At 41.6% G+C, this 22,605-nt stretch overlaps 1 protein-coding gene across 2 annotated transcripts in view; it reads left to right on the forward strand.

The window, feature by feature from the left end:
- Window positions 1–15,636, forward strand: part of LOC140204952 (kinesin-like protein KIF18B) — a 114,054-nt gene extending 98,418 nt beyond the window's left edge. For both annotated transcript variants that reach the window (XM_072271957.1, XM_072271958.1), the window contains 4 exons: window positions 847–984; window positions 3,972–4,054; window positions 11,335–11,485; window positions 13,623–15,636. In XM_072271957.1, the coding sequence (XP_072128058.1) occupies window positions 847–984; window positions 3,972–4,054; window positions 11,335–11,485; window positions 13,623–13,632 (382 nt within the window). In that variant the 3' untranslated portion in view covers window positions 13,633–15,636. The remainder of the gene's footprint in view (window positions 1–846; window positions 985–3,971; window positions 4,055–11,334; window positions 11,486–13,622) is intronic.
- Window positions 15,637–22,605: the final 6,969 nt, after the last annotated feature.

The following is a 22,605-nucleotide window of genomic DNA, read 5'->3' on the forward strand; positions in this document are numbered from 1 at the left end:
TTTCAATGACTCTTTACAACTCACGATCTCAGTATTACTTTGTATTTCCAGTTTGTCTCCTTTTGCACATTGGTGGCTAGTCATTCTTTGTTTATGCATAGTTTTCATGAACTCTATTGTATTTTTTCCTCCCTAAATGTCTGCAAGGAAATGTGTATCAGGGCAGTATATGGTAACATATTTATGTTGATAATTTACTTTGAACAAAAATCATTCATAATTTTGGTCTCCATCAAATAATTGATTTTCAGAAGAAAAACACGTTAGTATATTTATTTCTCTGCTCAGGAATTGGATTATAAACTTTGAAGCCAGCATTTGAATGGATCCTTCCATTTCCGATCTGGAGCATGCTCTAATCTTGCTTCAGCATGAGGTGGATTGTTGTTAATCCAGAGAAAGGCTTTACGTTCAGCACTAAATATATTCAACGGGGAATTGCATGCCCGTTGTGTGTAAGGTTTGAAGGATCTAGTTAGTCTGTATTGGGGTTTACAAGCCTTATCATGCGCTGAATATGAGGAAAACTTCAAATGCTGGGAGTCTGAAATAAGAACAGAAAATACTAGAAATGCAGAAAAGGATTTGCAGAATCTATGGAAAAGAAAGAGTTAATATTTCAGGTTAGACTAACTTGCTTTCTCTCTCCATTAGTTTTAGTTTTAACGTGAAATATCGACTCTGTTGTTACCTGACTTGCTATGTTTTCAGAGTTTCTGCTTCTCTTTTGTTACTTTGAAATAACTTTCAGAGAAAGAGAAAACCTCCAAATTTTTTAATGTAACATATTTTCGTTGCTTAGACGCTCTTCTGTTTTGTTCAGTGTCCTTTATTTCATACCTACAGATTGGGACTGCCAAGGTTTACAGGTAAAAGTCAGCCCGAGGCCCTGTTTATTGCGAAAAACCCATCCGTGGCTGTCAGCAGGTCTGCCACTAAAGCACACACCAGAACATCAGGGCAACGCAAGAAAAGATATTCAAGGTCAGTCTGCCGTGTGCTAGATTCATAATAATAGGGGGCAGGGGAGAGGGGTGAGAGGGGTCAGTCTTTCTCTCTTTTTTCTGTGTGCCTATACCCTTCCTCCATTTTTCCCCCTCCAGCTATTCCTGCTGCTCCCTCTAGCATTTTTGCAACTGGTGAGTGAGGTTTGGTCAATTCCAGACCCCGAGCGTTCTTATTCTATAAACCTTTCAGTAGATCTTACCAAGCTCTCTAATAATGTGCCAGATGGACTTCAGTAGCAGTGGATGAGAAGTTGGAATTGGAACAATGTATACATCGCAGTGCATTGATCTGGGAATTGTTGAAAGATCAGGAAACCCACAGAGGTGTTTAATTATGATGTTAGTTTTAAATGATATCATTAGAGGTTACCAAGCAAAGCAATTTCCATTTAACCATTCATATGTAAAGGCAGCAATATTGGTAATCTTATACTGTTTACTGATGTGGTTAGAGCTATGATTAGAATGATGTGCTTTAACACCTACAATCCTAATGTTTAATATTTAACATTAACTTGCTGTGGGCAAAATAAACTATTCTTCCGTTAAGGATGCAAGTCTCCTCTTTGAACATCCTGAATTGCAAATTTCATCGTGTGTGTTTACTCCCCTGAGTTTTGTTTGGAATGTGATGAGTGTTTATAGAGTACTACTCAGTTTTGAACAATGACCATCTCTCTCTGGAAAGTTTTGGGGTGAAGTGAAAGCTGAGAACTAGCCTGTCCCATTTATATTTCTTGCAAAGGTTCAGATTTGAGACACTGAACTGCAGTTTCTCAGCAGAATCTCATAGACACTGATGTTCACAGCAAGTGACTCATTTTGTTTATGATTTGACCAACATAGTTAGTCCATTTGGCCCGTCAAGCCATTCGATCATGACTGATTTATTATCCCTCTCAACCTTATTCTCCTGCTTTCTCCCTGTAACCTTTCACACCCTGACTAATCAAGAACCTATCAACCTCCACTTTAAATATTTTGCAACAATAGCTGTTTAATCAAAACACTTAAAAAATCATTCACAAAAAAGTTATGAAAAAGTAACATAATTATAGTTGACCTTTCTCTTTGTTTTAAAATGTTTATTTTATTCTGAATCTCTAAGATGAAGGAAGATAAATGTTTATTTCTTACAAACTGTTTTTCCCAAGACCAAAAATCAGTGTCCATCCAGCATTAATACAAGATTGAAATCCTTTACAAACAACTTTATCTGTTCAGAAGCTCACATGTATGCCAGTCTAGTGAGTGCAGCTGATTACATTTATTGTGCTTGTGCCCTTCATCATTTTCAGCTTGCACCCAGCTGTGACTGTGGTAATAACCGCATTCTGAGCCAGGCTGTCTGTTGTAGATCACAGTTCACACTGATAACTGACTCACTCTTAACTTTGCGAATTGCTGCCAATTCGTCAGAGAATTTTCCACAGAAGTAAACAGCCCATTGGAGAATGCTGGAAGTGCTCAGCAGGCCAGACGGTCCTTGTGGCCAGGCAAACGTTACAGATTTTTCATCAAACCTCTGAAAAGTCAGAGAGCTACAGGTTTTAAGGTGGAGAGCTGGTGCTGCAAGGGGAAATGGAGGAGTGCCTGGGCCAGAAAACAAGGGATGAGACAGGAGGGTAGAGCATGGTAAAGGGATCAGTGAATAGCAGAAGGTCGGTCTGAAGGAGTTGTAAAAGGGAGAAGCAATTGGATATTTGAATTTCCTCTAAATAGTATTGCTACATTCTCTGTGGTTTGTTGTTATTCACTCTGCTGAAACTATATACTACGAAGTGTTAACTATTTCTTCACGCGTGCTGCATGACCTTGTGAACGTTTGCAGCATCTTCAGTTTTCTTTCCGTGTTCTAGCTTCTGCAATATTTTGCTTGTGGAGTTGCTGATTTTACCAAAACAAGTTTATCTTTGGTCAACCTCACTGCAATTTTTCACACTGATTTTTGCACTGTTACATTAAACTCCAGCGAAGCTTTGATAAATCTCAGCCTAAAGAATGCTGAGGGATTAATGATAATAGTCTATGGTGTTGACATGGCATATCAGGGGAGCTCTTATTTCAGATTTAATTTGAAGAGCAGTTGGTTGTGTTGTTATATCTGAGTAATTATGAGAAATCAACACAGTAAATTTGCAGTTGATTTGTGATCATTACTATGATCAATGATTTCAATGGAGGGCTAAATATTCCATTGAAGAGAGTGGACGTGGAGAGGATGTTTCCAACGGTGGGGAGTCTAGGACTAGAGGACACAGTGTCTGAGTAGAGGGGTGTGCTTTTAGAATTGAGATGAGCATGAATTTCTTTAGCTAGAAAGTGGTGAATCTGTGGATTTCGTTGCCACAGGCAGCTGTGGAGGCCAAATCTTTACATATATTTAAGGCAGAGGTTGATAGATTCTTGATTGGTTGGGGCATGAAGGGATACAGGAGGGAAGGCAGGAGATTGGGGCTGATAGGGAAAATGGATCAGCCATGATAATATGGTGGAGCAGACTGGATGGGCCAAATTGAAAGGTATTAGCCTCCCCACCATCAAGGACATCTTCAAAAGGTGATGCCTCAAAAAGACAGCATAAGTCATTAAGGACCTCACCACCAAGGATATGCCCTCTTCTCACTACTAACATCAGGGAGGAGATGCAGAAACCTGAAGGCACGTTTAGTGTTTTAGAAACAGCTTTCTCCCCCTCCGCCATCAGATTTCTGAATGGCCAATGAACCCATGAAGACTACATCAGTATTTTGATCTCTTTCTGCATTACTTACTTTTCAATATATATTTCTTATTGTAGTTTATAGTATATTATGTATTGAACTGTACGGTTGCTGCAAAACAATACATTTCACAACGTGTGTCAGTAGAATCTGATTCTGATTGCCAGGAGCAGGTAAAAGTTTAATGGGAAATGCAACCAGCTCTGTTCATCAATAACTGTGCTCATCCTTGACTTCGTAGTGGCAGCTTGTCCCGCGTGGGTGGCCAGAGAAACCAGAACAAATCCAGGAAGTCTCCAGTCTGCAAGAAACAATTTACATCAGGTATGTGGGAAGAAGCTTTTACATCTAACGGGCAAAACCTAGAAATATAAGCTCAGGAATGGGCAGTAAATGCTGATATTGTTGGCAATGGTCGTGAAACATGAAATGAGTTTCCCCTTGTAGCATTCTTTGGTTTCACGGTTTAGATGGCTATTCCTTTACATTTCCTTAATTTGTAATTAACAGTTTATTATCCAGAGGAATCTTGGAGTCCAAGTCTATAGCTTCCTCATAGTTGCTACAAAGGTTGATAAGGTGGGAAAGAAGACATATGGCACGGTTGCCACTATTAGTTGAGGAAATGAGTTCAAAAATCAGTAAATCATGTTATAGTTTTATAAACCTCTAGTTAGGCCACATCTGGAGCATTATGTTCATTTCTGGTCATCCCATTATAGGAAGGATGTGGGGGCTTTGGAGAGGGTGCAACAGAAGTTTACCATGATGCTGCCTCGATTAGAGGGAAGGTGCCATAAGGAGTCAAACTCAGTAGTTGTTTCAGGCTGAGACCCTCTTTCAGGGTTGGAAAGGAAGGAGAAAAATGCCAAAAGAGATTAGTTTAGTTGGGCCTCTGATTATTGATGTAATTAGTTTGGCACAACATTGTGGGTGAAGAGCCTCTTACTGTGCTGTACACCTCTCGTACTACAACGTGCTAAGAGTTTTACTTATTTATTAATGGTGTTAGCTATTTGGGTGCTTAGCTCCTGGTAGTGTCAACCCATGACAGTAAGATCAAGGAGGTACTAGACAAAGAGCGATTCACCAAGACCCCAGCGGTGGAGCTGGTGGGAGATGATGACACATCACAATGGCAGTGAAGGGGATAGAAGGCTGCAGCAGTGAAAGACCCCAGTCATCTTGCATTACATGCCACTGGACCCTGAGGCTGGTCTGTCAAGGACTGTGTGATGGATGCCCATACATCACCCTCCCCATTTTAAACAAAATCATACACAAGCGTTCTCCATTGAGGGAATATACCCTTGGTCCCAAAGCAATCAGCAAGTGGTGAAGGGGACGGGATTATAGGTCCAGAAGCCCCTCAGAATATGTGGACCTTGGATTGGCCTCTACAGACACTGAAGACCCACCAATAGACAACTCTTTTGTTTAATGTTGTACACAACTTGGGTGATCACACTACGACTACTAGTATTACTATTACTAACCACTTACTACTACTATTACTACTGCTACTACTAACTACTTTCTACCACTACTTACAACTAACTACTACTATTACTACTACTACTACTGTTGCTACTATTACTACTGCTATTACTGCCAGTGCTGCTATTACTGCTACTACTAGTACTACAAATACGACTACTTATTACTTATTACTACTGCTGCTACTTCTAACTACTACCACTAACTACTTACTGCTACTGTTATTATTACTTTTGCTATTACTGCTGCTACTACTGCTATCACTACTGCTGCTACTATTACTACTATCACTGCTGCACTGCTACTATTACTGCTGCTACTACTATTATCGCTACTAACTGCTTACTACTACTGCTACTAGCTACTTACTACTACTAGTTACTACTAATAACTGCTTACTGCTGCTTCCTACTAGTACTATACTTCTTCAAACCCTTTCCACATTTCGGCAACCTCACCTCCATTAGTTTCAGTGCACGGTTATGATGTCTGATATTTCAGAGTAATCTCCATCAGCCAGTAAGAGTAACTCTTCAGCTGAATCACTTTTAGCTGGTGTGTCAGGTGACTCTGGCCATTTTATAAGATGAGAGGATGTGCAGAACTTCTGGCTTTCTGTTCAATCTGCAGCATTTGCACCTTCCATCCAGGAAAGTGTCAACAAAATAGAAAGAGTACAGAGGAGATTTACTAGGATGCCACCTGGGTTTCAGCACCTAAGTTACAGAGAAAAGTTGAACAAGTTGGGTCTTTATTCTTTGGAGCGTAGAAGGTTGAGGGGGGACTTGAATGAGGTATTTAAAATTATGAGGGGGATAGATAGAGTTGACATGGATAGGCTTTTCCATTGAGAGTGGGGGAGATTCGAACAAGAGGACATGAGTTGAGAGTTAAAAGCTTAGGGGTAACACGAGGGGGAACTTCTTTATTCAGAGAGTGGTAGCTGTGTGGAACGAGCTTCCAGCAGAAGTGGTTGAGGCAGGTTTGATGTTGTCACTTAAAGTAAAATTGGATAGCTGTATGGACAAGAAAGGAATGGAGTGTTATGGGCTGAGTGCAGGTCGGTGGGACTAGGTGAGAGTAAGAGTTCGGCACAGACTAGAAGGGCCAAGATGGCCTGTTTCCGTGCTGTAATTGTTATATGGTTATATGTTATATGATCACAGAGGTTGTCTTGTCAAGCAGCTCAGAAATATGAGCTATAAATAGTATAATCTGTATGCACAGATGCAAGCATTTATCCCTTCCTAGGATAAAGGCTGAGATGGCCAAACGAAGAATAAATGTTAACATATGTATTTACTGTTCTGTGGTTGAAAATTGATGGCTTAATTTCAATCAGTATAATGTGAACTAGCTTAATCTTAGACATGGTGAACCTCATCCGTTGCTCTGTGTCATAGGGTAGAAGTTTCTTTCTAAGTTTCCAAATTAATACGAGCAATGATTTATTCCAATACATTTAGAATCTACTTCTGACCTGGGCCCAGTTCAAAGTACATTTATTATCAAAGTATGTATACATATACAGCCCTGAGATATGTCTCCTTACCAGCAGCCACAAAACAAAAAAACTCAATAGGACTAGTTTAAAAACCTAATGTGCAGAGAAAAAAAACCCAAATAATGTAAACAATAAAAGTAAACAAATAACATTCATGAAAGTGAGTACACAGCCACGAAGTCAGTCATCACTGCGGCCGAACCAGGAGCTCATCAGTTCAGTGCAGAGATGAGTAAACGTCATGAGCAGTGAGCTAAACACAGTCCCATCCCTCTCCTCCAGCCCCAACACCCTGACCTTGTCAATATGACCTGGCGCTTAAATCAGCTGAGCAGAAAAGAGACTGGTACAGATGGAGCATTGGCTAACTGGCAGGAAGCAAATAGTGGGAATAAAGGGGGTCTTTTCTGGTTGGCTGCCAGTGTCTAGTGGTGTTCCACGGTGGGGGGGGGGGTCTGTGTTGGACTGCTTTTTACGTTATATGTCAATGATTTGGATGATGGAATTGATGGCTTTGTTGCCAAGTTTATGGATGGTATGAAGATAGGTGGAGGGGTGGATAGTATTGAGGAAGCAGAGAGGCTACAGAAGGACTTAACCAGGTTAGGAGAATGGGTAAAGATGGAATACAGTGTGGGGAAGTGTATGGCCATGCACTTATGTAGGAGAAATAAAAGCGTAGACTATTTTCTAAATAAAGTGAAAATTCATAAACCTGAGGTGCATGGAGACTTGGGAGCCCTTGAGCAGGGTTCCCTCAAAGTTAATTTGCAGGTTGAGTCAATGATGAGGAAGCAAGTGCGATGTTAGCATTCACTCTGATAAGACTAGAATATAAAAGCAAGGATGTAACGTTGAGACTTTATAAAGCGTTGTTGAGGCCTTTTTCGGTCCCCTATCTAAGGAAGGATGTTCTGTTGTTAGAGGGGGTTCAAAGGAGGTTCACGAAAGTTATTCTGGGACTGGAAGTCTGGTCATATGAGGAGTGTTTGATGGCTCTGGGTCTGTACTCAGCGGAATTCAGGAGAATGAGGGATAAACTCATTGAAACCTAATGAATGTTGAAAGGCCTCGATAGAATGGATGTGGAGAGGATATTTCCTATGATAGGGGAATCTAAGACCAGAGGATACAGCCTCAAAATAGAGGGATGTCCTTTTAGAATGGAGATGAACCAGAGTGGTGGATTTGTGGAATTCATTGCCATAGGCAGCTGTGGAGGCTGTCATTGTGTGTATTTGAGCTATGAGTTGATAGATTCTTGAAAGGAGAAGGCAGAATATTTGGGCTGAGAGGGAAAATAGATCAGCCATGATGAAATGGTGGAGCAGACTTGATGGGCCAAATGGCCCAAGTTTGCTCATGTATCTTATAATCCTATGGTCATTCCTCGCTCTCCAACCTGCCTCTTCAACCCGGCCTCTACTGCTTCAATCCACTCTCAGGCCTGGGCTATGCCATGGCTTGATTTGCCCCATACCTGACCTTTTCAATCTGACCTGGCACGTAAATCAACCAAACATCAGCTTGTTCCTTTGCTCTCACTACGAAGTTTCCAGAAAAATAGGGAGGTAACCGTAACCTCTGAACAATTACATGTATATAGGTGACTGTATAAAAACACAAACAAGCGTAGGAATGTTAAATGACAAGAAAAATACAATTTCTACTGTTCAATCCAACAGCAGTAATCCAGGCACTGTCTCTTTCCTCCGCCCCTGCTGTCAGCTATTTCCATATGAAGGATCTGGCAGATTAGTGAGATACAGGTCTAACTGGTGAGGCGAGAGCCTGACACTGTGCCCAGAGAGTGTTACCTAGGTTTTCTTTGTTTAGAATGTGAACATGGACTATAAACTTTTTTTTCAGTCTTATAGATTTTGATTTTCTGTGTTTTTCGTCTGACCTTTCTCGTTTTTTTTGTGTGGAGAGGGGGATTTGGGGGTTGATGTGCCTCTTTCGGTTTTTTTGTGCAGGGAAGTGAGATTTGGGAGTTGATGATCGTGCTGCCCTTCATTTCTTTCTTGGTTTCATGGCTATCTGGAGAAGAAGAATTTCAGAGTTGTATACTTTGATAATAAATGAACCTTAGAACCTTTGAACTGCCCTTGTCAGTAAATAGCCAGAGAGTACACAGGCTGCCTGACGCATCTTTATTATGATTAAGTGAGCTTCAAATGGTAGCTCAAAGTACTTCACTACAATGGACTTCATCTGGAGGGCCATCAGCTGAGGACTGGTATGGAAGCAGAAATTTTAATGCATCGATATTTCAATAGATAGAAGCAACATTTCCTGAGTTGCCACGGAGCACAGAAGGGAAGAGAAGGGCTGCGTAGCAGTTAGTGTAACGCTGTTAGAGCACCAGTGTCCTGGGTTCATTTCCTGCCGCTACCTGTAAGGAGTTTGTACATTCTCCACATGACTACATCGGTTTCCTTCACGTGCTCCAGTTCTCCCATATTCCAAAGATGTACGATTGATTAGGTTAATTGGTCACGTGAGTGTAATTGGCGGATGCGGATTCATTGGACCGGAAGAAGGGTCTGTTATGCTGTATCAATAAATAAATAACAATAACTCAATCGATAAATAATCCCAAAATATTCCTCTACGTTCCTGAGATAGGATTGGTTAGGAGCAGTCAACTTGGCTTGGACAGGGAAGTCCTGTCTCACAACTCTGATTTCAGTTTTTTGAGGAGGTGACTAAGAAAATAGATGAAGGACGAGTAATAGAGTTGGTCTATGTGGACTTTAGTAAGGCTTTTGACAAGGACCATTTGTAGACTGGTTAAGGCATAAGGGATCTGAGGCGATTGTCAAATCAGATTCAAATCTGGCGGTTAGAAGTGGATGGGTGTTTCTGACTATAAGGTTATAACAAGAAGTTTACCACAGGGACTTCTTCTGGAACAAATGCTGTTTTAAATTGATGTAAATGACTCAGATGAGAACTGAGGGGTCTGATCAGTTTGCAGACAACAGGAAAATAAATGGAGCGTACAGAATGGAGAAGGTTGTCTAATGATATAGAGGTACACAGGTCAACTGGAAAAGTGGGCAGAGCAGTGGCAGGTGAAGTTTAATCCGGAGAAAATGCTCTTTAGGAAATTCGATTCTGTTAAGGCATTCAGGGTAAGTGGCAGCATTGATGGACAGAGATACAGGTCGATCTTCACTAATCCGATTACCTGTAATCCAGTTCCTTTGATAATCCGGCACTGATTATGCTTAATGTGATCCTTCTGTAATTTGTCGTTTTCACTAATCAGGCACTCCTTAGGTCCCAATGGTGCCGGATTAGTGAAGGTCAACCTGTACCACAAAAATTGCAATACAGGTGGATAGGGTGGTGGAGAAGGCATTTTGTTTACTTCCCTTCGTAGGCCGGAACATTGAGAATAAGAGTTGAGACATCACATTTCAGCATTAGTTATACCTCACTTGGAGTATTGCTTTGCTCACCACACTCAGGGAAGATGTGGTAACATCAGCAACTGTGCAGAAGAGATTTGCCAGGATGTTGCCTGGTGACTGGAATAAGAATATACCTATACACCTGTTAGTGTATAGTTATTCATAAATTATATGTTATCTCTTTATTTGTCTGTAAATAACTGCAAGGCAATGAATCTCAAGGTAATGCACACGTATATTGGTAATAAATTTACTTTGACTTTGAAACAATCTCCTGAAGGAACAGTGTGTTGAGCAGTGTCTGGAGTATTTATAAGGGAGGGAAGAGAATTGTTGGTTTTGGGTGGAATTCCAGAAAACAAGCAGCATTTGATAGCTCTAGGCTGGGCTCACTGGGTTTGGAAGAATGGTGGAGTTGGTGGGGGGGGGGGAATCTCATTAAAACCTACTAAATATATCAACCATGATCGAATGACAAAGCAGACTCGATGGGCTGAATGGCCTAATTCCATTCCTGTGTGTTATGGTCTTATCAGGACTGAGAGAAGATATGAAGAGGGTTGGGTAGTGGTAAATGGAGACAGAATGTTGAAGCATGATGGAGGCAGAGAGACAGAAGGGAGGAAGCTGGAGGTTTTGGGGAGGGTGAAGGTGGATGCAGCTGCTGGGGCTGATAAGTAGGAACACAAGGCTATCAATGCTGAAACCAGTGGCATCTCTGGTCTATCTGCTGCCTGGAATAGATGGTTGTAGTTATAAAGAGAGATTGAATAGGCTGGGTTTATTTTCACGGGAAGGTAGGAATCTGAGGGGTGACCTTATGAGGTTTGCAAAATTATGACAAGCATAGATGGATAAAAAGAGTCTTCTTCCCACAGCAGGGGAGCCTAGAACTGGAAAGCACAAGTTTAAAGTGAGAGGGAAGAAATTTAAAGGTGATCTGAAGAGTAAGTCTTTTACAGAGGAGGTGGTAGAGACAGGTACAATTACAAAGTTTAAAAGATATTTGATACCTAATGCAGACAAGTACAATTAGCATGGTGATGCATAATAGCATAGCTGACATGGGCTGAAAGGACTCTGATTCCGTGTCAGTTCACAGTTCTGTTTTTTACTATTTTACATTAAAAAAAAATGTTGAAAGTTTCAGTTATGTGTGACCTAACAATCCTTCCTTTGCACAGCGCCATCCTCCAGCCCAAGGTTCTGTCTGGGCAAGAGAAGTGGAACCAGCGGAAAAGTCGTCCAGAGCTTTGAGTTCCTGTCCCAATCCGTTGTGAAAGATTCTAAACAACACTTGCTCTCTGAGCAGAGGACATCAGAGATCATAAAACAGTAATTTCATTTGTTTGTTCTCATTTGGACTATCTGCATGTGAAATTAGAACCTTGTTGACATTATTGATTGTTCAGTAGCCTAATGCTGTTTCTAATCAAAGCTGAAGCTGACTGTGCAGTTTTTTTGAACACCTTTTTAATAATATTGCATTCAATCTTTTTGTTCTGTTATAATTTGCTGCAGTCCCTGCTGGGATAATGATGCTCTGGTTCATGGAAAAGCCTTCCAGTATTCCCCACTCCACTCAGTGACTGTTCAGCAGGAAACATGATTCTTTTATGTAGCATTATTTTGCTTCCTAATGGGATTGAGTTCTTCAGTCTCATCCTGTGGCTGTGCTGATTTCTAAGAAATTTTCCCAATTAACGCAGAAAAGCAATGTGGAACTTCTGACAGTCATACAATTTGTACAATTACAAACGTTTTTGCTTCCAGTTAGGAGTCAATATTAATTTAATAGAATATGATTTTTTAAATGGTTGGAGGTTTGGGATATGCTCTTTACAGCTGATGGTTGATTGTTGTAAAACCCCAATCCACAGGCATGTATGGCTGAAAAGTTAAACCCACCAAGTAATGATGAAGGCAGTATTTAACTTGCCCATTTAGAGATGGGAGGAATTCCAATAGTGCCACTCAGATGAAGATCACTGAGCCTGAACAGAGACAGCATGCCCCAGTGTGAACTAATATGCATAGAATTTCAGATACCTGCTTTTCAGCTGTGCATTTTTTCCCTGGAATGCGCACTCTGTCCTGCGGTAGTAAACAAGCTTTACTTTTTAACTTTGCCTTTCTAGTAGAATGTACCTTCCATTGGAGGTTTGTGGTGTGGTAACAAGTAAACTTAACATCCCACTTTCAAATGTTTTGTTGGTTTGGTTCAACTGTCTTTGTCGGGATGCATAGATCTTGTCCTGTGCAATTATCCTCCTCTTTGACACCTTCCCTGCATGCAGAATGCAGGGACATATGGCGTGACAAAGAATAGCATTCTTTTTTATTTGAATGAGCCACTCCTTTCTTCATGCATGGTAGGAGTAACCCCTCCACTTTTCCAGAGCATTGTGCTCAATTGTTTGCACAGGTCACAAGTCTTGTTTTGCAAATTACTATTTTTATAGAAATTGATTCTGAAGAAACACCATTAATTCTTCATAGGGAAAAGGAAGGTTCCTTCAGATTCTAAAACGTGAAAATTGGTTGCTATTCTTAGCTCTGCCTACTGGTTATCCATCTTGTCTGATAATGACAGGAAACCTGCGCAGGAGACTTTTAAAGTGGAAAAGCCGTTGCACTGGGCAGTTCTACTTGCGTGACTGCAGATGTCTGGGTCCAGTGGTACAAACAAGCATCACAAACTAGAGTCTTCCTTGGTTGCAGTGGATGACCGTGACATTTTATGTCCCTTGTCATGCCCTTCACTCTGCCTGGAGCGTTGCAGTACCGCCTTCCTGGCCGTTGGATCTCACTGTAGATCTCATCTACCCAGAGCTGACTTTGCATGCTAAGACAAACATGCCCCTATCTTACCGGGGTATGAGGCTGCCAGCTACCCTCACCTGCTATAGTGGTGTATTGGGCTGTAGCCACTGTCACATGCAAACAGCTGTTTGGATCCACAGGTGAGAACTGAGTTTCCAGTGGGGATCAAAGGTGAGTGAGCTGCCCCAGAATGGTACGACAAACCCCTTCACTGGAGGTTCTACCCCTACCTGGAAACGCCATACAAGCTCTGTCCAATAACAAGGTTGCTGCACTGTCTTGGCAGAAGGTAGAAGTGAATGCTTGGAATCTCAGCAACCATGCAACCAACTGCAAGACTGCTAAGGGCCAGCTGCTAGGTTTTTCCCATCTGTGACATATCACATATACGCAAAGGAAAAGGTTTACATAATTAGAGCTTTCTGAGGGTTACCAAACATTGTTACAGAAGGATGTAATATTTTGAGGGTATAGACTGGGAAAAGCCCTTGTTCTATTTCCAATAATTCTACATGCTAAAAAATTATTTTAAAGAACTTGTGTTCTTGGAAACGTGGAATTAAAACTCTATTAAATGTAATTTAATCTTACTTTTCTTCGAGAACCGATTCTCAGTGTTATTTGTCCTTGAACTTTATAATCTTCTCAGATCAGAATGAGCGCAAGACAGGACATGGCAGTTTTGCACTGGTGCTCTGTTGGTTTACTACAAGCTACTTGCCATCCGACCCAATGGATTATTCATCTCACTTCGAATCCCTGGACCTGGATAGTACGACATGATAATTGGAGTAATCAAATCACAATGAATCTGTGTACTTCAGCAACTGTATTCCTGGAATTACAGTAACACTTTGGAAACCGCATTGCTATTCTGAAATGTGATTTTATGTTAGAATGAAAGAGCTAAATGTAGTGAACTTTAGGTTTGTCAGTTGTTTTGCTGTTAGCTGCTGAACCTTGAAAGGGAGATTACTAATATTTTGTATCAGATATTCCCACCCTTTGCAGTGTGAAGCTGAAGATGAACCAGACTGGATACATCTCCAGCAACTGGTCATAAGAAATGATTTTCTCATTGTAGAAACACATGGATTATGCTTGGACCATTAAATTGCCAGCAATCTGTCTAACAGTTTGAATAGTGCAGATCTACTGTCTTGCTGGATCTTTCTTTCTATCTTATAAATTATATCTTGAAGTCTTGAAATTAAATTTAGATAAAATTTTAAACATTGTCAAACAAAACATTGTCAAACAAAAATATATTTTGTTTGACAATGATCACTTACAAATAAATGCTATTTAATAAATTCTTATGATGAGAATTGTAAAAATTGTATGTTAAATCAAACTCAACTCACATTGCAGCACTTTTTATGGTGAAAATGTATTTCGAATGTGTATGTTACTCATGTCATAGACTGAAATAGATAACATCATAAAGGTTTTACCATTTGTACTGTATTTCTAGCTATTCTATCTAGCCAGAGCTGTTGCTTTTGCAAACTTTTAGTACTTGTTTTCCTGGCTACATTTGGCTATTTTTTTCTCTACCTGATGCTGGATGGTCAAACAAGATAGGCTACAGAATTGCCACCAGCATTCCATAGACTTCCCACTGTCTGGAACAAATGCAGTGTGTTGTAAATAGGTCAAGATGTAGAGTGAGGCAGCAGTCCGTGCTTTCTATCTTCACTACTGAGTAGGAATGTAGATCAGTAGTGCCCATCTGAGTACAGCAAGCAGGCAACTCATAAAGTATGTATATCCTAGAAAATTACGGATTTGTTATAAACTTTTATTAATCTCAGTTTTGTACATTGCTTTATTTTTTAACTGTATTCAGTGGGGACAATTGTGTTGTCCTTTAATATGTTTAAATGTAAAAGTACTGATTTTATTAGTGTTCAGCGAACAGCCATAAAATGCAATTCTGAAGTTTGCCAATCGCAGTTACGCAGGGCAGAATCTAGTTCACTGTTAATCATTCAGATAAGAACTAAACTATACGAGTGAAATATCATGCAGCCCGGTTTATCCTGGTTTATTTTATCCCTTTGCTGTGCTTTATGCTCTTGTCGTACAGTGATCTCAAACCATGGTTCGAATATATAGTGGAATTTATTTATACCAACCCCAAATCTATTGGGATGACACTCTCCTGACTCAAAGCTCTCTGAGGTTATGTGGCTTAGCACCTCAAGGCCAACACACGTCATTAAGCCATGGCGCCTCTCAGAACCAACATGATGCTTGCAGATGTGATCTGTGGAGACTTGTGCTGACCATGTCCAGAGACTCTTATCAAGTTCTTCCCAAGTGTGACGGATCCACCATCTGATGTCTGATTCAGCAGGCAGAAGGGTTGACTACTGGGGACACCAGACTGATCACATTTCAGAGAAAGATAGAGGGTTAATTATGAGATCCTGAATGCAGCATTTGCCAGTTAAGCATCCAGCGTTACCCTGATCTGTATAAACAGCCCAAATGTAGTGTGAAGTAACTTGCAACTTCTTGGCTTTGAATTTCTAAGCTGCATCCCTTGTAAATAGGTTGTGATCTTATCAAGTACTCCAAATGTGATAGGTAATATTCAGTTGGATTTAGTGGCTGCTTCTCTTTCTTGTCAAATGTGCTTAATTTTTATTAAATTGTTTACTAATGATTAATGATATGTGTGTGTGTTTTCTGTCTAACCATATTCATTGGTCGTATCTCTAGCCGAGAGAACAGAGTAGACTATGAATTTATTAAATCCAGTATTCACTTACTTATCCAGCTCAATCATTCATCCAGTGTACTTGTTTGGATGTTTCCAGTAGTGGGATAGTGTAGAACCAAAAGGGGCAACTCCAAAATAGAAGGACATACCTTTAGAATAGAGATGAGGAGGAATATCTTGAGCCAGAGACGGATGAATCTGTGGAATTCATTATCACAGACGGCTGTGGAGGCCAAGTCATTGGGTGTATTTAAAGTGGGGATTGATCGGTTCTTGATTAGTAAGGGCATTAAAATTTATGGAGAGAAGGCAGGAGTATGGGGTTGAGGGAAAATAAGTCAGCTGTGATGGAATGGCAGAGCAGACCTGATCGGCCAAGTAGCCTAATGCTACTCCTTAATGATATCAGCTAGAGGGTGTGGAGGGCAATCAAGATGTGTGTCAGATCTTGGGTTAAGAACACTGGCTACAGGACATGGGGCAGCTGCAGTTATAGTGGGAGGAGGGGTGTAGGGTGAAGTGCTTTTGTGCTTCAACTTAACGCCTAATTCCCAGTGTATTCTATTTCCCACTCCCATTAAACCCGCCAGGTTCAGTGAAAATGTTGTACCATTGTGCAATGTAAATAATGGAAAGAAATGTAGATTGGGGGTATTCAACTTCAAGCAGTCCAGAAAATCGGACAGTCCACCACCATAGTTTTGTGGGTTCCAGACTATTGGAATTTTACTTTATCATGTCCATTTAAATGTGTCCAAATGCATGTATTTGTGCCTCTGAACACAACTTGTAAGTAATAGAGCCTTGAATTTCAAAATACCCTTTCTTCCCTGTCCCTTCCTTCCTGATGAGTGAGATTTCAATTCTGGTCTTCCAGTCAACACTGAATTTAGTTGTCCCTCGAGGGGTAACTTTGCCTTCCATTGCCAAAGCCTTATGTTCTGAAGTTACTTACCTGAACTTCAAAGTTCAAAGTAAATTTATTATCAAAGTACATACATGTCACCATATACAACCCTGAGTTTCCTTTTCTTGCGGGCATACTCAGTAAATCTATAATAGAAAAATAACTATAATAGGATCAGTGAAAGACTGAACCAACTGGGGTGTTCAGCCAGTATACAGAATACACGAACTGTGCAAATACAAAAAGAAATAATAATAAATAAGCAATAAATATCGAGAACATGAGATGAAGAGTCCTTGAAAGTGAGTCCATGGGGTTTGGGAGCATTTCAATGATGAAATGAAGTTGAGTGAAGTTGCCTCTTTGGTTCAAGACTGTTGGTTGAGGAGTAATAATTATTCCTGAACCTGGTGGTGTGGGTCCCGAGGCTCCTGCACATTTTTCCTGATGGCAGTATTGGGAAGAGAACATGTTTTGGGTGGTGGGGGTCCCTGTTGATGGATGTTGCTTTCCTGTGACAGCGTTTCATGTGGATGTCCTCAGTGATGGGCAGGGTTCAACCCATGATGGACTAGGCCGTATCCACTACTTTATGTAGGATTTTCCATTCAATAGCATTGGTGTGTCCACATCAGGCTGTAATGCAGCCAGTCAATATACTCTCCTCCACACATCTTTAGAAGTTTGTCAAAGTTTTAGATAACATGCCAAATCTTCGCAAACTAAAGTAGAGGTGCTGTCATGCTTTCTTTGTAATTGCACTTGCATGCTGCACCCAGGGCAGGTCCTCTGAAATAATAACATTGAGGACTTTAAAGTTGCTGACCCTCTCTACCTCAGATCCTCTGATGAGGACTGGCTCATGAACCTCTGGTTTCCTCCTCCTGAAGTCAATAATCAGCTCCTTGGTCTTGCTGTCATTGGATAAGAAGTTGTTGTTATGACACAACTCAACCAGATTTTCAATCTCTCCAATATGCTTTGATTTTCCCCTACAACAGTGCTGTTGTCAGCAAACTTGAATATGGTATTGGAGCTGTGCTTAGCCACACAGTCATAAGTGTAAAGTGAGCAGAGCAGGGTCTAAGCACAGCCTTGTGGAGCACCTGTGCTGATGGGGACCATGGAGAGTTGTTGTTGCCAATCTGAACTAACAGCGGTTTGCAAGTGAGAAAATCAAGGATCCAATTACACAAGGTGTTATTGAGGCCAAGGTCTTGAAGCTTATTGATTAGTTTTGAGGGGGCGATGGCATTGAATGCTGAGCTGTAGTCGATAAAGAGCATTCTGCTGTATGCATCTTTGCTGTCCAGATGTTCCAGAGATGAGTGAAGAGCCAGTGAGTTGGCATCTGCTGTGGACCTGTTGCTCCAGTAGGCAAACTGGAGTGGATTCAAGTTGCTTCTTAGGCAGGAGCTGATATGTTTCATCACCAACCTCTCATAACACTTCATTACTGTGGACGTAATTTCTACTGGATAATAGTCATTGAGGCAGGTTACCACATTCTTCTAGGACATCGATGTAATTGAAGTCTGCTTGAAGCAGGTGGGTACCTCAGACTGCCAAAGGGAGAGGTTTAAGATCTCAGTGAACACTCCAGCCAGTTGACCAGTAAAGGTTTTTAGTTCTTGACCAGGTACGCCATTTGGGCCTGACACTTTTCATGGATTCACTCTCCTGAAGGCTGCTCACATGATGGCCTCAAAGACTGAAACCACCAGATCACCGGGGGCTGTGGGAGTTTGTAATGGTTCCTCCATGTTTTGATGGTCAAAGGCATTGAGCTCATCTGGACGTGAAGCCCTGTTGTCACCTATGTTGCATGATTTTACTTTATAAGATGATATTAAAGCCTTGCCACAACTGTTAAGCATCCTTCATTCATTCAAGTTTAGTCTGGAATTGCCAGTTCACCTGTGAAATGGCTTTCCTGAGATGGTACTTGGACTTCTTGTAACTTTCTTGGTCACCAGACTTGAATGTCTCTAATACGGTCCTCAGCAGATTGCAGATCTGGTTAATCCATGGCTTCTGGTTGGGGAAATCTGAATGATTTTGTGGGGACACACTGATCTATAATTGTTTCAATAAATAAACTGTCCTGTTTTATGTGCTTCCTAGAATTTATTTCTGACTGAGACTTTGGTCCCTTCCCATCTGAAGATCACTGTTGTAAAGCACCTTGGGGCATTTTTGCTTAGTTAATGGTTGTGAATGCAGGTTGTGATTCAACTGAACAGGTTCCTTGCACGTGTAAGGCTGGAGCCTACAGTTGGACTCCAGCTGGCACTTAAATTGCAAAATCTGAGAAAATTGACTCCTGACTTTTAAAACTGTGAGTCTGAGGAGGTGATGACATGCACAGTGTTTGGGAGGGAGTAAGACCAGTTCTTGGCTGAGGCTCTGAAACTCAAGTGACTCTATAGACCCACATGCTCCATATGATTCCCTGGACTGCTTTTGATTGCTTCAAGCAGTAGGAGAGAAACTTTACAGGTTATATTTCCCTTTTAGTCCCAAGGTTTATTCTGGCCTTTCAGCTGATTACAATGATGACAGGAAAATGTCTGTTTTTGATGCTTCAAGCAGTGTTGTATTGTCTTGATGGAAGAGTTGGTCTAATCCATTGCTCTGTTTTGTTTTGCTTATGGAAGACTGGTTAAATGATGAATATCAGAGCAGTAGATTATTGAGAATCGTGCAGCATTTTAACTATTGAAATCTTGCTGAGGTCCTTTACCCATGGTCCCCTTGCTTGCTGTCATGACTCCAGTTCAAGCAAGGACACTTAGATCTCCATTTCTTCAATGTTTGACCATGGAGCAAAGGGGTCGCCAAGGAAAAGGCAATTTCATCCTCAATCAACATTCCAGTTATGCTGAAATACTATCACCAGAGATTCTACAGATGGTGAAAATCCAGAGTAATGCACAAGAGGTGCTCAGCAGGGCTGGCAGCACCTTTGGAGAGGAATAAACAGTTAATGTTTCCAGCTGAGACCCTTCATCAGGACTGAAATACTACTCACTGTGTTTGGGATTGTATTAGCAATTTTATTCACAGAGCAAGACCTTTGATTGTGCCATGCTTTGAAGCCAGTGTAAGAGTAAATCAATAGAAATCTTTAGTTATGCTCTGCCACCAGTGGGTAAAACCCTGAAGAATGTTGCTTTGTTTGTGAACATCTGGCTCTAATGTCACATTAAGCCATACTTAAAACTCATTAAACTACTTAAAGCTCATTAAACTTGCAACTTGGTAAGGTTTCAAACTTGACCTTAATATTTTTGACAGCACTGATTGTGTTTTTATAGTTGTAATCATGTTAGAGAAGTACTCGAACAGGCAATCTGATAGGAGGGGACAGTGGACTACGGGAGAAAGGGAAATGGAGATGGTAAGCAGGTGAGGAGAAGAGAAGGGGAGTCAGAATGGGGAACTTCTTCAGAAGGTCCTACTCCCAGACCTAAGGAGGTACTCCAGCCCAGTGCAGTGTCAAAGGTGCCAGCCTTCAAATGCACACAGAAACTAGAATCGTGCGTGTGTATGTTTAGTTTAGTACACCCTGCCTCTTGCTAACAGTGTCTTGGGTACCATCACCATATACCGGTCAAAATCTTCACAAGCTCCGCTCGCACATCACTGCTGCTGTACTAACTCATGTAATGACAGGTGCTCTGCTTGGGAAACAAATTGGTGAGGCGTCCTCGCAGTTTTCAGGCACCGAGTCATTCACGATGCAGCAGTTGGAACGCAGCATTGTGAAATGTTCATCTATTGGTCACTCTCCTGGTTCAGCTGCAGTTCCATGGGAAGGTTAACATATTTTGCCTAGTAGCTGCCCCTGGTGGACCTATACTTGCAAGGCTCTGTGTTAGCTGTGGCAACATGCAGCCATGGGGCAGTCTATTAACATAGCGCTTAGTGCTGATGATCTCCGATCGGGGTTCAATTCCTACAGCTCTCTGTAAGCAGTTAGCACATTCTCCCCTTAACCATGTGGGTTGCCTCTGGATGCTACGGTTTCTTCCCACATTCCCAAGGTGTTGGTAAGTTGTGGGTATGCTATAGAAACATAGAAAACCTACAGCACAATACAGGCCCTTCGGCCCACAAAGCTGTGCCGAACATGTCCTTACCTTAGAACTGCCTCGGCTTACCCATAGCCCTCTTTTTTTCTAAGCTGCATGTACCTATCCAGGCGTCTCTTAAAAGACCCTATCGTTTCCACCTCCACCACCGTCGCCGACAGCCCATTCCACTCACTCTCCACTTGGTGTAAAAAACTTACCCCTGACATCTCCTCTATACCTTCTTCCAAGCACCTTGAAACTATGCCCTCTCGTGCTAGCTATTTCAGCCCCAGGAAAAAGCCTCTGACTATCCACACAATCAATGCCTCTCATTATCTTATACACCTCTATCAGGTCACCTCTCATCCTCCGTTGCTCCAAGGAGAAAAGGCTGAGTTCACTCAACCTATTCTCATAAGGCATGCTCCCCAATCCAGGCAACATCTTTGTAAATCTCCTCTGCACCCTTTCCATGGTTTCCACGTCCTTCCTGTAGTGAGGCAACCAGAATTGAGCACAGTACTCCAAGTGGGGTCTGACCAGGGTCCTATATAGCTGCAACATTACCTCTCAGCTCTTAAACTCAATCCCACAATTGATGAATGCCAATGCACCATATGCCTTCTTAACCAGAGTCAACCTGCGTAGCAGATTTGAGTGTCCTATGGACTTGGACCCCAAGATCCCTCTGATCCTTCACACTGCCAAATGTCTTGCCATCAATGCCATATTCTGTCATCATACTTGACCTACCAAAATGAACCACCTCACACTTATCTGGGTTGAACTCCATCTGCCACTTCTCAGCCCAGTTTTGCATCCTATCAATGTCCCGCTGTATCCTCTGACAGCCCTCCACACTATCCACAACACCCCCAACCTTTGTGTCATCAGCAAATTTACTAACCCATCCCTCCACTTCCTCATCCAGGTCATTTATAAAAATCACAAAGAGTAAGGGTCCCAGAACAGGTTCCTGAGGCACCACCACTGGTCACCGACCTCCATGCAGAATATGACCCATCTACAACCACTCTTTGCCTTCTGTGGGCAAGCCAGTTCTGGATCCACAAAGCAATGACCCCTTGGATCCCATGCCTCCTTACTTTCTCAATAAGCCTTGCATGGGGTACCTTATCAAATGCCTTGCTAAAATCCATATACACTACATCTACAGCTCTACCTTCATCAATGTGTTTACTCACATCCTCAAAAAATTCAATCAGGTTCGTAAGGCATAACCTGCCTTTTACAAAGCCATGCTGACTATTCCTTATCATATTATGCCTCTCCAAATGTTCATAAATCCTGCCTCTCAGGATCTTCTCCATCAACTTACCAACCATTGAAGTAAGACTCACTGGTCTATAATTTCCTGGGCTATCCCTACTCCCTTTCTTGAATAAGGGAACAACATCCACAATCCTCCAATCCTCCGGAACCTCTCCTGTCCCCATTGATGATGCAAAGATCATTGCCAGAGGCTCAGAAATCTCCTCCCTCACTTCCCACAGTAGCCTGAGGTACATCCTGTCCGGTCCCGGTGACGTATCCAACTTGATGCTTTCCAAAAGCTCCAGCACATCCTCTTCTTTAATATCTACATTCTCAAGCTATTCAGTCCACTGCAAGTCATCCTTGCAATCTCCAAGATCTTTTTCCGTAGTGAATACTGAAGCAAAGTATTCATGAAGTGCCTCTGCCATCTCCTCCAGTTCCATACACACTTTTCCACTGTCACATTATTCTCTCATGTCTTATCCTCTTGCTCTTCACATACTTGTAGAATGCCTTGTGGTTTTCCTTAATCCTGTCTGCCTTCTCATGGCTCCTTCTGGCTCTCCTAATTTTATTCTTAAACTCCTTCCTGCTACCCTTCTAGATCTCTATCACTACCTAGTTTTTTGAACCTTTCGTAAGC

This window comes from Mobula birostris, chromosome 11 (genome assembly GCF_030028105.1).
Source record: "Mobula birostris isolate sMobBir1 chromosome 11, sMobBir1.hap1, whole genome shotgun sequence".
In the NCBI taxonomy this organism is placed as follows: Eukaryota; Metazoa; Chordata; class Chondrichthyes; order Myliobatiformes; family Myliobatidae; genus Mobula; species Mobula birostris.